This window comes from Brienomyrus brachyistius, chromosome 15, assembly GCF_023856365.1.
Source record: "Brienomyrus brachyistius isolate T26 chromosome 15, BBRACH_0.4, whole genome shotgun sequence".
Classification (NCBI taxonomy): domain Eukaryota; kingdom Metazoa; phylum Chordata; class Actinopteri; order Osteoglossiformes; family Mormyridae; genus Brienomyrus; species Brienomyrus brachyistius.
The window spans coordinates 22,612,864-22,627,193 of NC_064547.1; the positions used below are offsets into that span (position 1 = coordinate 22,612,864).

General features: G+C 49.1%; 1 protein-coding gene across 1 annotated transcript; it reads left to right on the plus strand.

Moving 5' to 3' along the window:
- Positions 1-1,719: 1,719 nt before the first annotated feature.
- Positions 1,720-11,847, plus strand: stil (STIL centriolar assembly protein). The gene is made up of 17 exons (XM_048977508.1): positions 1,720-2,057; positions 2,277-2,364; positions 2,550-2,657; positions 2,750-2,865; positions 3,034-3,221; positions 3,818-4,071; positions 4,158-4,241; positions 4,719-4,805; positions 5,252-5,399; positions 5,631-5,737; positions 6,428-6,554; positions 7,630-8,730; positions 8,991-9,105; positions 9,320-9,506; positions 9,757-9,913; positions 10,085-10,377; positions 10,462-11,847. The coding sequence occupies exons 2-17, from the start codon at positions 2,279-2,281 to the stop codon at positions 11,162-11,164; spliced, it is 3,861 nt and encodes a 1,286-aa protein (XP_048833465.1). The 5' UTR covers positions 1,720-2,057; positions 2,277-2,278; the 3' UTR covers positions 11,165-11,847.
- Positions 11,848-14,330: the final 2,483 nt, after the last annotated feature.

A 14,330-nucleotide genomic window follows, 5' to 3' on the forward strand; every position in this document is an offset into this window, starting at 1 on the left:
ATACTTTGGTGCTGAAGAGGACTTGAAGACAACATGATGACAACAGTGAGAGGATCTGTAAGTGTCATGGTTTTTTGGAGGTGGGACCACTGGCTAGAACTTAGCCACAGAGGCCACTAGGGATGCAGAACTTGGGGCCCCTTTGAAACCCCACATCTCCCAAAGGTTCTGATTGTGGGTTTCCCCCCCTCCTTCTGAAAGTCTTGATTAATTTTGTTTGCAAAATTTGTTAACTGCTATTGGCCAGCAGGGTGGCTCAGTGCATATCATGTGAGCTAAATCTCTAAATTTCACATAGTATGTCATTGTGCAATAGTGTAGGTGCAGTTTATATTCAGAAACTGCAATGCTTTGTTTGATCTTTATAAGAACAAAACACATTCATTTCATCTGACATCACGGTTCGAGTTTCCACCATGGCTCCATATGTTTGGAATATACACGTTCTCACTGTGTCGTCATGAGGTATCCTCCAAGTACTCTGGTTTCCCCATACAGTCAAAAAAAATGATGAGATTAATTGGAGTTATCGAATTGCCCGTAGGTGTGCATATGTGAGTGACTGGTGTGTGAGTGTGTCCTGCAATGGGTTGGTGCCCCATCCTGGGTTGTTCCCTGCTCTGCACCCATCGCCTCCTGGATAGGCTCCGGACCCCCCACAACCTGATTAGGAAAAGAGGTTACAGAAGATGGATGGATGAATGAGAGAAACCTTTGTAAAACATGTATAAAAGTTAATACTTTTTTCATAACCTAAAATAATCTCCAAAACCAGCATTCCAAAAATGAAAAATAATACAGTATTGTCAAAGGCCTAATAGCACGAGTGTCAAAATACAGTCCTGGAGGGCAGGATCCCTCACATTTTTGGGTTTTCCGTCATTTGACGCACCTGATTCAAGTCCTAGGGGTGGCATGGTGGTGCAGTGGTTAGCACTGTTGCCTCACACCTCTGGGACCTGGGCTCCCCATGTCGTCGTGGGGTTTCCTCCAGGTACTCCAGTTTCCCCCCACAGTCCAAAAACATGCTGAGGCTAATTTGAGTTGCTAAATTGCCCGTAGGAGTGCATGTGTGAGTGTGCCCTGCGATGGGCTGGCCCCCCATCCTGGGTTATTCTCTGCCTCGTGCCCATTGCTTCCGGGATAGGCTCCGGACCCCCCGCGACCCAGTAGGATAAGTGGTTTGGAAAATGGATGGATGGATGGATTCAACTCCTAGTGCTAATTACCACACAGCACTTGAGCTGTATCTTTTGTTGTGGGACAGGGAAAGAACTAAGCTATAGAGGACTCCGGCCCTCCAGGACTTCGACACTCCTGCCTTACAAAATTAGCACCTAAATCCTTCATATTTAAACATTGGCAAATATTACAAGTTATATACTTTTGTGATTTTACTCACATGCTTCAATCTTTGAGCGTATACTTCTACCATCAGCGTATAATCAACATTCAATTAGGTGACAGTTTCCCAGCTATCAATAAAAATGTTAGTTTCGGTTTTATGATCTCAGAATGGCATTTAATGAATGTATCCGCCTCGGCTATCACATGTTAGTGACGTAACACCGAAGACCCCGCCTCCTTTGTGCAACCCGCCCCTGCTTGGTCAGTTAAACCGAGCCGTTCGAAAAACTGGGAGGGCGGGGCGAGCGGGAATTGCACTTCTGATTGGTCAGAAGAGAGACAATTCCGCGTTCCCATTGGTCCTACGTTTTGCCCCGCCATTGGAACATGGAAACAGCGCCACAAATTTACATTTGATTTAACTCATGGAATCTCTGTTTTGATAATCGCCTAAAGTGGATTAGTTTACGTTTTTTGTTGTGGATTTGCAAGGCTGAGAGAGAAGTGTTGAAACAGTCAAAAAAAAGAAAGACTCCGACTTACCGCGTTTTAGACCGCCCCGGGACCTCTGGCAGTCTCTAACCGTAGCCTTGGAGGAGTGCTTGCAGCTTTATCCCGGCCTGCTAAACGTTTCCATCTACGGCAGCTGCTCATACCCACCACAAACCGGATTTTTTTCTGGAGCAATGAACAAACCCAATCGCTTTCTGGTAAGTAGAACATATTTTTCTCATGCATGATGTGCCTAAATGGTGTGGAATTCCACGTGGTACTACGGACCGTGTTTAGTCTGGCTAACTAAATGTTCTTTAATATACAAAGAGCTCCGCTGCTGAGAGCATGCCTGGTGCAAAACACGTTAAAATGTTGTAAATGCATTTATTTAAGCGTCGATCGGTAACCTGCCATTGTTTTTTTCCGGTTTTCAGAAATGAGCGTTAAAGTGAATTTAAAAGCCCTCCCACCTCAAGTTTTGCAAGGCGTTCTCAAGAACCCAGATCCCCAGCGAATGCTCAGGTGAATGCATCTGCTCTTTGGTATTGTGCAGTAATTTTGTATGTATTTAAATGAAAGCTGATACAGAGTTCTACTTTCACAAATAGTGTTAAATATTTTCATGTTTGCTTTTTTGTATTATATCGATAATCTATGTTTTTTTTTTTATTATTTATTTCTTGGAATGCCGTGTCTGTATTTTACAGGTCTTCTGAGAATGTCATCACTCCTTTCAGTTTCCCCAAGTCTAAAGTCGCACTGTGGGATCCAGCTCCTACCGGGGATTCTGTCAGCCTTCATCTGTGCTATTACAGGTGACATTAACCTAAAGAGCTTATAAGGCTCTTCCTTAAACTGAAATGAATGAAATCCTGTGTCAGGTTTCATGCCTGTTTGTTCTTTATAGGAATCCCAAGATTATTCTGGCGGAGAAAGCCCTCCGCTTGGCATACCGCCAGGCACGGCAGAGTTGCACTGGCATCTTTTCTTGTTTCCTGTTGGGTGCTTTAACCGTAGATGATGGTAAGAATTAAAGGGGCATAGGGTGACCTGTTAATGACCCGTTAATGGGTTTCTTCCCCACCTTGAGCACTTCAGAAACCACATGCTGATAGGTGTAATGAGGGAAGTTGTTCGTTATGACGTTGCCGTTTCGGTCCGCTGTCTGGTCACACCCACCTTCTTTCCCAGATGAGGAAGGAGTCACCTTGACGCTGGACCGGTTTGACCCGGGTCGGGACCAGCCGGGGTCGACCGCAAAGGTGCCCACGGCCCTGTTGCCCGGCGATGTCCTCCTGCCCTGCGTGATTGGCCCACAAGGGGCGACATCCGCGAATCTGCTGCTGCACTCGACTGAGGACCTTAATGTCACGTTTAAGGTAAAGGAACAACCCTTTGGTGGGGGGTGGCATATTAGTGTTATCCAGGACGCATAGAGCTGTTCCTTAACTGCTTGAGTGAATATATAAGTCAGTCATAGAAGAGTGTGGAGCTCATGCTCATTGTAGGAATTGGGATGATGTGGCCAGATGTTGAGAATTCAGGTAGGACCATCAGGACAATGCAGTGAATGCATCTGTACATCTGCAGGACTCCAGCGTCTACTCATCCATCTATCCATCCATCTTTCCATCCATCCGTCTTCCAGGGTCATTTTCATTTATTTGTTTGTCAGATTTGTCTCTGTAATACCCCTGTCTCACATCAAGCCTCCCAAAACTGCTCCTCATTCAATTACCTAACGAGGACAATTATGGGGCTTTTTATTTTTTAGCCAGGTGGTCTTGAGTGTGCCCCCCCCCCCCCCCCTGCAGTTACTGCAGCCTGTCAGTGACAGGTGGCCCCATCTAACAGCATACTCGGTTCAGTACCTGACAGAAATAGATCAGTCACTGCAAAAGGACTGTGCAGATATCACAGATATCCTTGTGAGCTGTGTCGTTTTTCCAGTGCCGCCTTCTCCTCTCCGCCCCAGGCTCTGCGACACAGCTGTTGTAGCAGGGACGCCGCGGAGCTCTCTGACCTCCTGGTACCGCGGGCCCGCCTGGGCTGCTCCGAGCAGCTGGACAGGCTGAGCTTCAGCCTCCGCTGGGCTGCCGTGACGGTAGCCGACACTCTGGACGCCGTCCCCGTGCGGCCGGTCCCCATCATCCCAACTGCGCTGGCCAGGAACCTCAGCGGCGTTGCCAGCGTGACTCAGCCACTGCAGGCCGTGTGTCGGAAGCGGGGGTGAGAGCACCTGTCCTGATTTCGGGGGAATAAAAGGTTTTTTAACATCACTTGCTTATTTTTAAGCTGCTATTTTTGTCTTGCAGGTTCCTTACCATGGATCAGACTCGTAAGCTCCTCCTCGTACTCGAGTCTGACCCAAAGGCGCACTCGCTGCCTCTTGTGGGAGTGTGAGTTAATCATTTTTTCTGTCTCTTGGTTTATTTTTATATGTGGATCACTTATGAAACTCTTAAATATGTTTATTTGCAATATTGTTTGGATGGTGGTCTGTCGTCTAAGTGGGTAGGTGTGTAGTTCTGCTATTTTCATGATCTAATCCAGTGTTTCTGAACCTGCTCCTTTGGGACCCCCAGACAGTCCGTGTTTTTGCTCCCTACCAGACAGTCCGTGTTTTTGCTCCCTACCAGACAGTCCGTGTTTTTGCTCCCTCTAATCTAATCTCTGTGGCTACATGCTTAATTAAGGTGCTTGGTTTCAATCTGGGGGGAATATGTCCGTGCGTATTGGCCTAGGATAAGCTAGCTGATGGCACTTTGGCTCCGCCCACTTACTGGCAGCCACTTAGACATCTGCTGTTAAACTGTCGCTAGGCGTACCCCGTGCTGCCGGCTGAGCTAACCAGTAATTTTGCCCCCCGGGTGCAGATGGCTGAGTGGGGTCACACACATCCACAGTCCCCAGGTGTGGGCGTGGTGTCTGCGGTACCTGTATGGTGCTGCTGTCCAGGACAGGTGCGTCAGTATCCACGAGTTCATTTCAGCCTCGGTACATGTGATTTTCTGTGCCGTGTTCCTACTGTAACTAGAAACGTAAATTTGCTCATTTTGTGCAACACAACAGTGTGTGATTTTATATACCTGTATGCATGAGTGGTGTTTTTTGGGTGGGTCTATTTAGGTTTTGTGATGCTCCCTCAAACTTTACCAAATCATACAGATATAATAGAAATGAATTATGATTATGAAATATTGTAAAATATTAAACTCTCATTTTCAAGGTATAGCTTTTCCGAATTTTACTTCAGTTGCCAGTTATTTGATTGGCAGATTAAAATTTAGTGGCTGTTGTGTGTTTGTGTATCTCTAAGACCATTAGATTGTACAGTCTGTCTGTGGTCACCGGCAGCCCCTCTGACCCTGTGTGTGTGTGTGTGTGCGCGCCTGATGTCCCGTTTCAGGGTGATGTCGGAGGGCGGGGCATTCCTGGTGGTGCTATACTCTCTCACCCATCGGAATCCTGAGTTTTACCAGTGCCAGCCGTGTGGCGGACAGCAGGAGATGACCTTCCAACTGCTCACGAGTACGGAGTCCGTCACCCTTTACAAGGTAACTTGTGGCACTCTCAATTTCGGGGTTTTTCATGGCAACCCAAGTCAGACTGTATTACCATAGTGTACATGCATGCCTGGAAGCTGCATTGAATATTTAGATCTAGTAATTGGTATTTGATCTAAGTTAAGTAAGTGCAAAAACTGCTAACAAACCCAAGCTAACGTTCAGCAGGGGATTCCGGAAGCCTCCTTGAAGGTGACCCTTTTGTCTTGTTCTTTCTGGAAGCATGCTGAGATGACAGGGCGACCTCTGCAGTTCGAGCTGAGTCCTGAAAACGTAAACCAGGAATCTGAATTCTTCAAGAAAGTGGTATCCAGTGTGTCCTTCAGCAGGTACGAAAGCCACCTGGTTGCTTGATGTGTATGTTTTGGATGTGACTTCAGTCCCGAGAGACGAGAGATGTTTCGTGCTCCTACCCGGATGGGCCGCCTCGGATTGGGATCGCAGTGCAGGCGATGCATCAGCACCACACCAGTTCCGATCCCCAACAGGCCTGACCCCATTGGCTCCGGCGGTTTTGTGTCTCTGGTGACTCTTGATATGATGTCAATAGACGGACTGGGAGAACATGGGCGGTCATGAGCTCAGGGTGTCTGGCACTCTCGATATTTTTGTAGGATGATAGTCTAAGCCTTTAGAGTCCTGGTGCTCCCTGTTTTGCTGTATGGCTGCGAGACATGGATGCTATCCAGTGAGCTGAGACTGGACTCCTTTGGGACTGTGTGTTTTTTGAAGAATTCTTGGGTACTGCTGGTTTTGTCTTTGTGCCAAGCAAGTGTTTGCTAGGGGAGCGTCAGTTACGGCATCCTCATTGCTGAGGACCGGAATAGCTGGACCAGGCTGAGGGGACACATACCTGGCAGATAAGATGGCCATTTCTGGAGGGTGGAACCGGACCGCATGTCAACCTAAGGGGTTGCCAACTAAGATCCCGAGGTGTTCGGTCGTGTGATGGGCGTGGCAACGCGCTGTATCAGTGCACGCTCCCCGACCTGTGACCTTTTTTATTTTTATCACTTCAGGAGCTCAGGTGGCACATCTTCAGCCTCCCCACAAAATAAGCTCTCCATCAGCGACCAGGATTCGGGGGTGGAGGACGAGGACCTCTCTCCCAGGCCGTCTCCCAACCCTCACCCACTCAGCCAACAGGTAAGGTGTTCATCTCAAGGTGGCTGCCCCAGATCTCCTCTTAGAGTCAGTGTAGTGAGATAACGGACTTGTGCTCCTCTGGAACATCAAGAGGCAGAAATTGGTGCTGTTCTCTACAGGCCCCTGTCAGGGTGGTTAGTGATTTCCAGTGGGTCAGCCTCCGGTTGAGGGCTGAGGTGAGGGGTCCCAGGCTTGGTTGTTTGCCCTGTGGACAATCTCTGATCTTTAAGGCGAAGAGCTCTTGTACCAGAATCTATGTTTATAGTGTGGGTCAGATTCTGGGAGTTTGGATCAGGTCCATCCTGTCTGTACATGTGCTTAAGTTCTTGGTACGATGTCGTAAAAAGTTTGATACATTAAGTACCGTTAGATCTGTTCGCTTTTTTCCAGGTTAAGCAACCTGCTTGTTTGGCTTTAAAGGCTCCATGTTTTCTAGTCATTATGCCACTGTCAGCTTATGACTTTCCCCCCTAAATGCTGGTTTAACTTCTCGCTATAGTGTGTCGGGCGGAGGTGGAGATTTCCGGTCCAGAAAGTACAAATCCAGACCGTGATTTAGCTTCAACTAATCAGTGGAGCATAGAGTCGCAGTTAGAGTACTCCACTGGTTGGTTGAAACGAAATCCTGGTCTGGATTTATACTTTCTGGACCTGAAATCTCCACCTCTGGTGTCGGGTACATCCTGTGCTCTCCAAGGTGTCACGTTTCCATGGGTGATCCATCTCTTCCTGTTGGACTAAACTGCCAACTACTTGTGCCAATAGCAAGAGTTGCCTGGTCCGTAAATGTTGCGAGGCAACCAATGGCTATTGTTTTATTTTTTCTGACTGAGCATTTAAATTATCAGTTGGTTAGTTACTAAGTATTCTTGCTGGTCAAGATTTCTGCAGGAGAAGCAGATTAGTCTGTTTTGGGTTCCCTAGCAACCACCTCTGGTAACCAGTGTGTTCATTGTTATGGAGTTTAACGGACTGGTGGAGTAGGGGGGGCTTTTGGCATGTAGGGTCTTGGATCACATTCAGACTACAATAGGTTCATTGTAATATGTATTAATTCATTTGAATGTTTTCTCAGACGAGGAGTATCCGCCCCTCGGTGCCTGAGCTTTCCCTGGTCATGGATGGCAGTTTTCTGGATGGTAGGAAGCTGTCATGCCGTGAACCTCCCCACGCTTTGGGTCCCACGCCATCGCCGGCTCTGCAGCAGCGAGGAAGTGCTGCCATTCGCGGATGCCGCTCGGCCTCTAAGCCGCCCGGCCTGGCCTCCGTGCTCGGCGGCCCGCCCCGGCTCAGAAGGCCACCTGCTCTGGGGACTCTGCCTGCCAGAGATCAGCCTGGCCCTGGCCAGCAGAGGTTACGAGCCAACGCGGGCAAACAACCCGCCTCCTCTTCCGGAAGGTCATCTTCGGGGGGCTGTCCACCATCCCCAGCAAACTCCGCCTCTTCGTCCTCCACACCGTCCACACCGATGACCAGCGGTTCACCCGACACATCTGCAAGCCAACCACGGCCATTGGCGGCTCCCCCCAAGGGTCTGTCTCCCTTCACTCCTCAACCACCGCTGTCATCCCCCGGCCTTCCCCCCCCGTTGGGGTACCACAGCCTCAGGTGCAGCACTGCCTCTCTCAGTCAAGTACCCCTGTACCCCCATCCATCCAACAACATGCATAGTACCCCATCATCAAAGCCCAGCTCTGAGTGTGTGGGGCTGCCCTGTAGCTGCTGTGTCCGGCAGCATGGTCACGTCTCCCGGAACACTCCCCTCTCCTGGCAAACGGTGTCCCCCAGCCCTGCAGTACCCCGCCTGTCCTCCGGGGGTGCTGGTGTGGTCTGCTGCCCCACACCGGACAGCACCCCACATCATGAGTGCTGCAGTTCCTCACCTCGTCGCGCCTGCTGCCAGTCGTCTCCGCACCACAGTCCCGCTTGCATCACCAGCAGCCCCGTCCATCACCCGTCCCCCCATGAAGCCTGCTCCCCTTCCAGGGAGCATAGCGCCCCCACCAGGTGGCTCGTGGAACAGCCGGCCCCTGCCTGCCAGGCCCCCTGTTGCCAAGCAGTGTACCCGGCCTTGCCGCCTGGACCTCCAGCTGATGGAGCGACTGGCATCTTGCCTGCTGACGCCTACAGGATCCTCGTGGACCAGGACCGTCAGCTGAAGTTACTGCACGCTCAGGTTCGGCCCTGAATTTATCATTCTGAGGCACTTTATTGGGGTTCAGAGAGTGCAGTATTGCTGACTAGACATTTTAAAGTAGCCTCATCTGTCTATGTAAGATGCTGCTGTTCCGAAAGGAGGTCTAAGTTAATCCCAGGAGGCTGAAGCGGAGGATTCCGATACGTCATTCTGTTCTAATCCTGTCTGCCGTTCTCTAATACATTGTAATATTACTTTTAACTAAATGCAACCACCACCACCACCACCCCCCCCCCCAGATAAAGAAGCTCCTTGAAGCTCAGGGCAAGGAATCGAGTCCCGCAGCCCCCCCATCCTCCACAGAGAGGTGGCAGGAGGAGGCGAAGGAGCGAGTCAGCATCGCTGTGAGCACAGGTACTGCGTTAATCACGTTTATGCCACACTATTGCCCTGGGCCCTTAACTACCTTTGTGCTTAAAGCTGGGGTGGGGGGGAAATAGGAATATAATACTGGGGGATGCAGTGGGGGTGGGAAGCGGTTAGGGTCTTGTATAAAATCACCAAAAGGCGGTAACTGTACTGGGGTCTGTCCCACTGTGTATGTGTGGGGGGTTTCTGCCTGTTACAGGAGCCAGTTTGTACTGGAGCCCCCCGCAAGGAGAGCCTGAGTCAGAGCTTGAGGCACAGGGTGAGATTGAGGTCAGCTCCGCCTTCACTCTCCCCACCCCTGAGGAACACGCCTCTTCCTCCATGACCAGCGACGGCCCGGACAGGGAGGACGAGCGGCGGCAGACAGTGGGCGTGTCTTCACCCAGGTACGGCCTCTCGCGGTGCCATCATCGCGGGGGCGGGGCTTAGTCTGCGAAGGTGACAGGGATCGGAAAAAACTGTCAGCGCTGCAGTGAATGAGGATTATCTGCCTCTGACACCTGAAGCATCCAGACAAGCAAAGTGGTTTGAATGACCATGAGCCGTTTGTAATGTTTGTACATATAAAACATCAGCCTGCAGCAGCTACCCTCACAGGGCGAGTCGATAGTGTGTGATGGTACCTGTTCCTCGCAGGTCTCTGCCTGCCGATGGACTGCACGTCTTCCAGAGCCCAGTGCCAGGAGAGTCTGCCGTGCTGTGTGACCAGGCGCGGTCTCCAGACGAGCTGGGCTCCCCCCCACAGCAAGCCAGCACCTCGGAGGATGAGCAGAGATTTTACAAAGTCTTGCTGGTCAGTTTGTCATTTGTGACATGAATTTATGATGATGTAGTGCAGTGGGACCCTCATTACCCTTTGGTCAGAAAAGCACAACCCAAATTTGGCCAGAGGTGGGGCTAGATAGCCCAATTTCTGCTGTAAACTCTTTAAGGTTGCAGATCCCATAACCCTGTCTGTCTGTAGGGCCAGGTGAACAGTCGCCTTCAAGCCTCCTTGGGGAAGGAAGAGGCTGAGCAGCAAGAACGCGCTGTATGGACTGGACCCCCCACGGAGAGGCATAGCCTATCCCCTAAGGAGGCTCCGCCCCCCCGGTCTGCCCAGCTCGAGGGACGGAAGAAGACCTCGGAGCCTGACAAGCCGGAGCAAGACCAGGTGCTGCAAGCCACACTCAGGCAGCTGCAGAAGCTGGGGGTGACCGTGGAGCTGGACCCTCCTCGGCAGGGCAAGGCCACGCGCAGCACCCTTGAGAGCACCAGGTACGCCCCATGCCTTTGTCTCAGTCGCCTCCTTTGACGTTCATCATGCTCAGGCTTATAAGAATTCCATCTGTCCCCTTACAGCACGCTGGCCTCCATCAGTCCCGAGGCAGTGGTCCCTAGACTGACCCTCTCAGAATCTGTTGGGACAAGCATGTGGGCCCCCAGCGTGGGAGGCAGCGTGGACCTGAGTCTCGAGGCCAACGCCATCGCCCTGAAATACCTCAGCGACTCTCATCTCTCACGGTTCTCCTTGGGGATGAGGCCTTCAGTACCTCTGCAGAGCCCTGGCGCAGTGCATTCTGGGAATGCTTTTACAGAATGTGCCACGACGGGACTGAGCGTGCTGTCTTCTAGCAACATGTCCTTTGCCACCAGGAAGTACATGAAGAAGTATGGTCTGATAGAGGAAAACGGTAGCGAGGAGGAGGTGGAAATGCAGGAAGAGGCAGAGAGTACGGATCTGCGGAGGGACTCGGCCCTGGGCCACTCCGCCCGGACAGACCTGTCTGAGAATTTCAGTCCCGAGCGAGGTGGGATCCTAAAGAACATTGGGAATAACCAGGCAGGATCCCAGAGCCAACTTCTCCGAGACCTACGACCGAAGATGCAGCTTCTCTCTAGTGGTGCCAAAAAGAAATCCCAACAGGAGAACGACCCCCATGAGAGAGGCCCGCAGCCCATGTGGGTGGGAGCCCAGGCACCTCGGGATCCTTCAGTGGCAGAGAGCTCTGTGGGCAACTTCTTGGACCTTAGCCGTCTCCGGCAGCTCCCCAAGCTCTTCTGACAAACCGCTGACTGGCTCGAGCGGTAACTATTCAAACAAATGTACTGTACATGTGACAACTTCTGAGCATGTTTGTTTATAGATTACAGTAGATGTCAGTGCAATTGTCCACATTACCCTCCTGGTTTGGTGTCACCAATCCATGCTATTCCCTCATTAGTTAGTGTGGTCGATACTGTCAGCCCTGTTTTGTTGCACCAACCTGAAGTCGCTTGTTTTGGGATGTGGCTGCATTGCAGGAGAGGGAGGGAGGGAAAGAGGTGTGATGTCAGCGCCAGTATTTCTGAACTGGCTTTTGTCCTTTTTAAGATGTGCGTGTCTCTCTATGAAGAGCTGCTAGAAGTAAACATCATTACTAATTGAATTGATTTCAGTTACTTAAACCTGGGTATGTTTACATTTTAAGTGTATTGTACCCTTTTAAATGTTTTGTTCGTCAGGAAAATGTTTTTATATGTGGTTTACTCTGCCTGTAATGGAATTTTATTTTAGGCTGATTTGTAGGTCAGTCGATTCCACATTTGTTTTCCAAATCAGGTGGCTGTGAACAAAGTCAGTGTTATATTTTATTTGCTTTTATTTTATTGGAAAACTTTTACATCAATTACCTCCACTTTTTTGACACCACTATGCTAACGCTGAGTTTTTAAAAAAATTTAAATAAAGGTCGTCTCGATTTCTTATGTTTGCTAACTGGTTATTCCACAAGTAGAGCACATTTTAATGATTGTTCGTAATGGTTCTGTTTATCTGAAAACTCCAGACCAGATCACATTGCATTCTTTTGAATGTCTCAAAAGGTACCTTCTGTTTTGTGAATTCCAGCTTCAGAATCACTGAGATCATGTATCCGTTACTCATGCTACACCTTGGGAAGCTCTTCATGATGCTCGCGTAATAAATTATGGGAGTATTTCGTTTTAACTGCTTTTGGGAAGCAAAGCTGCTCAAGAGAACCACCTAATGACGAATAGTCTGGTGCAACTGCAGAGCAAGATTTCCAGGAAACACAAAATCCATAATACAATACAGAACGTAAACAGACTGCTGGCACGTTGTCCTGCCGGCCTGACATTTCCAGGGGAATCTTTGAGCTGCACAAAATCTATGAGGCAGAGTACAGTCCCAAAGTCACTTTTACAGACAATGAGGTTTTTGATAAGTTTTCGGCACAGAGTGCTCAGGTATTACGACATGATCGACATCGGTGGAACACCGGTTTCCATCTGCCGTTTCCTCCTGACTACTTCCTAAGCTCACAGCTGCCTTTGACAACACCCTGCTTGCCAGTCTTGCGTAACACGTTAATGAACGTCCCCACACGCGCGTCCTTAAAAGGAGATGGGGACAAGGACAGCCTAGCTTCCTAGAGCGGTCGCGGATGTTTTAAACAGGTTTCACCTGAGTTTTCGCAGACCCTACACCATTAGCCCATCAATTTGGGGCAGCCGTAGTTTTGCTTGAATGTTAAAAAAGATCTCATTTGGGCTCATTTTTTGATTGTCACCTCCCTGAGTTTGCTTTTTCAAAATGCAAACTACCCTGTTCAAGAACAGAAGGTAACGAACTGCACGCCCCCGCAAACATCGAAGATCCTAGTTCTCGAGACATACACTGAAAGTGACAACAGTAACAATGACTCATGGGCAGTTGTGGAAGCTACAAAGATATCCAACGCTGAGCCAATAAAAACATTGCAGATCCACCTCCCTTCAGCCATCTGTGCACTAGACCGATCCTCCACCAAACATGCATATCCCTCCTTGCAGGCCTTTGTTCATTATTATCAGACATTTATCAGCACATCTACTGATAGGAGTTTGTGATCATTTAAAACTTGTGTGAGTGTGACTCACTCATTCACTGACCTCATTGTCGCAGGTCTGTGTCATTCGACTGCCAAAATCGGGCACATTTATCAGCACATCTTTCATGTAACTTCTAAACATGTCAGGTGAGCAGAAGAATCCATGTTGCATCACACTGGGGGATCGTAGTACAAGGTGCACGGCCACGGCAGCTGAGCCAAAGAAGGTCTCCCTCCTCAAAGTAATATCACACCGTTCATGGCAAGAGCCAGCAATTGCAGGAGATGGTTTAATGGAGAGGAACTACAGCAGTGACTGGAGAGTGGCAGTCTCTCAAAGCATGATTTGCCCCTCCGCAATGCATTGAGGTTTACTCCCTAAGGTGTCTGGGTCGTACCTATTTCTTGATCCACGGAAATCTGTGTGGGGTGTCACAGTGGTTAGCAGCTAATTCAGCACCCAGGGGGCAGTGCTTGGGGGCAGTACCTTGCTCATGTTATCTCAAGAGTACCTTGCTGGTTGGGGATTCGAACCTACAATCTTTCCATTAGAAGTGCGCTTCCCAATCATTAAGCCACCACTGCTCAAAATCTTCCTACACTGTGGTTTGAAATGGTTTCTGTACAGAGCTGCTTCGGGGCTGTTTAGCTGGAGAAAGGCAAAGGAGCACTTGGCAGAAAGACATGGGCACTGGGGAGCCCTTTTGAACTGTGTTAAATAAAGACAAGATGCCATGTCTGGATTATATCCCAGAAAAATTCTACCAACTGCTCCACAGCCTCCTGATGGAGGGAAGGGTAGAGGGGTACAGGGAAAGCAGGCTGTCTGGCTAAGGGCCCCCATAACAGACAGCTAACGCTGGCTCTAAAATCGGAGCAACACTTGACAAATGAAATGTGTATTATAAACAGCAGTGTACTGGATGGAAACATAGTCAAACAAGTAGCCATTATTCAATACAAAATCCTAATATAATAATACATATTTATCACATTATCAATGCAATGTGCAAGCAGCTAAATGAGAGACACGATCTGTGCAAATACTTACGCATCGCAATGCCTCGATCCCCGGGATGAATTACTGTTTGATTTAAATGAACCAATGATTTACACATTTAAATGGCCAGGAGCACAGGAAGGCTCCTAATTGAGTGTTCAAAATAAGTTTTAGTTAACTACAGAAATTTTTACAGAATTTTTCCAGTCCTTTTCACGGTATTCGGCATTTGAATTATTATGTGAAGTGTGCTTTTGATTTGATTTATCTCAATACAAAGAATGCGCAGGACATAAAAAGAGGAGGAGAAAACAGGAATAAACTTTTCCGCTATCTATCACGTTTAATCGTTGTTACAC

What these genes read in the sequence shown, in the direction of transcription:
- stil (XM_048977508.1), top strand. Translation starts at nt 2,279, where the DNA reads ATGAGCGTTAAAGTGAATTTAAAAGCCCTCCCACCTCAAGTTTTGCAA. An exon ending in CTTCATCTGTGCTATTACAG is followed by an intron (nt 2,658 to 2,749) that starts GTGACATTAACC and finishes TGTTCTTTATAG; the next exon opens with GAATCCCAAGATTATTCTGG. An exon ending in CTCACCCACTCAGCCAACAG is followed by an intron (nt 6,555 to 7,629) that starts GTAAGGTGTTCA and finishes ATGTTTTCTCAG; the next exon opens with ACGAGGAGTATCCGCCCCTC.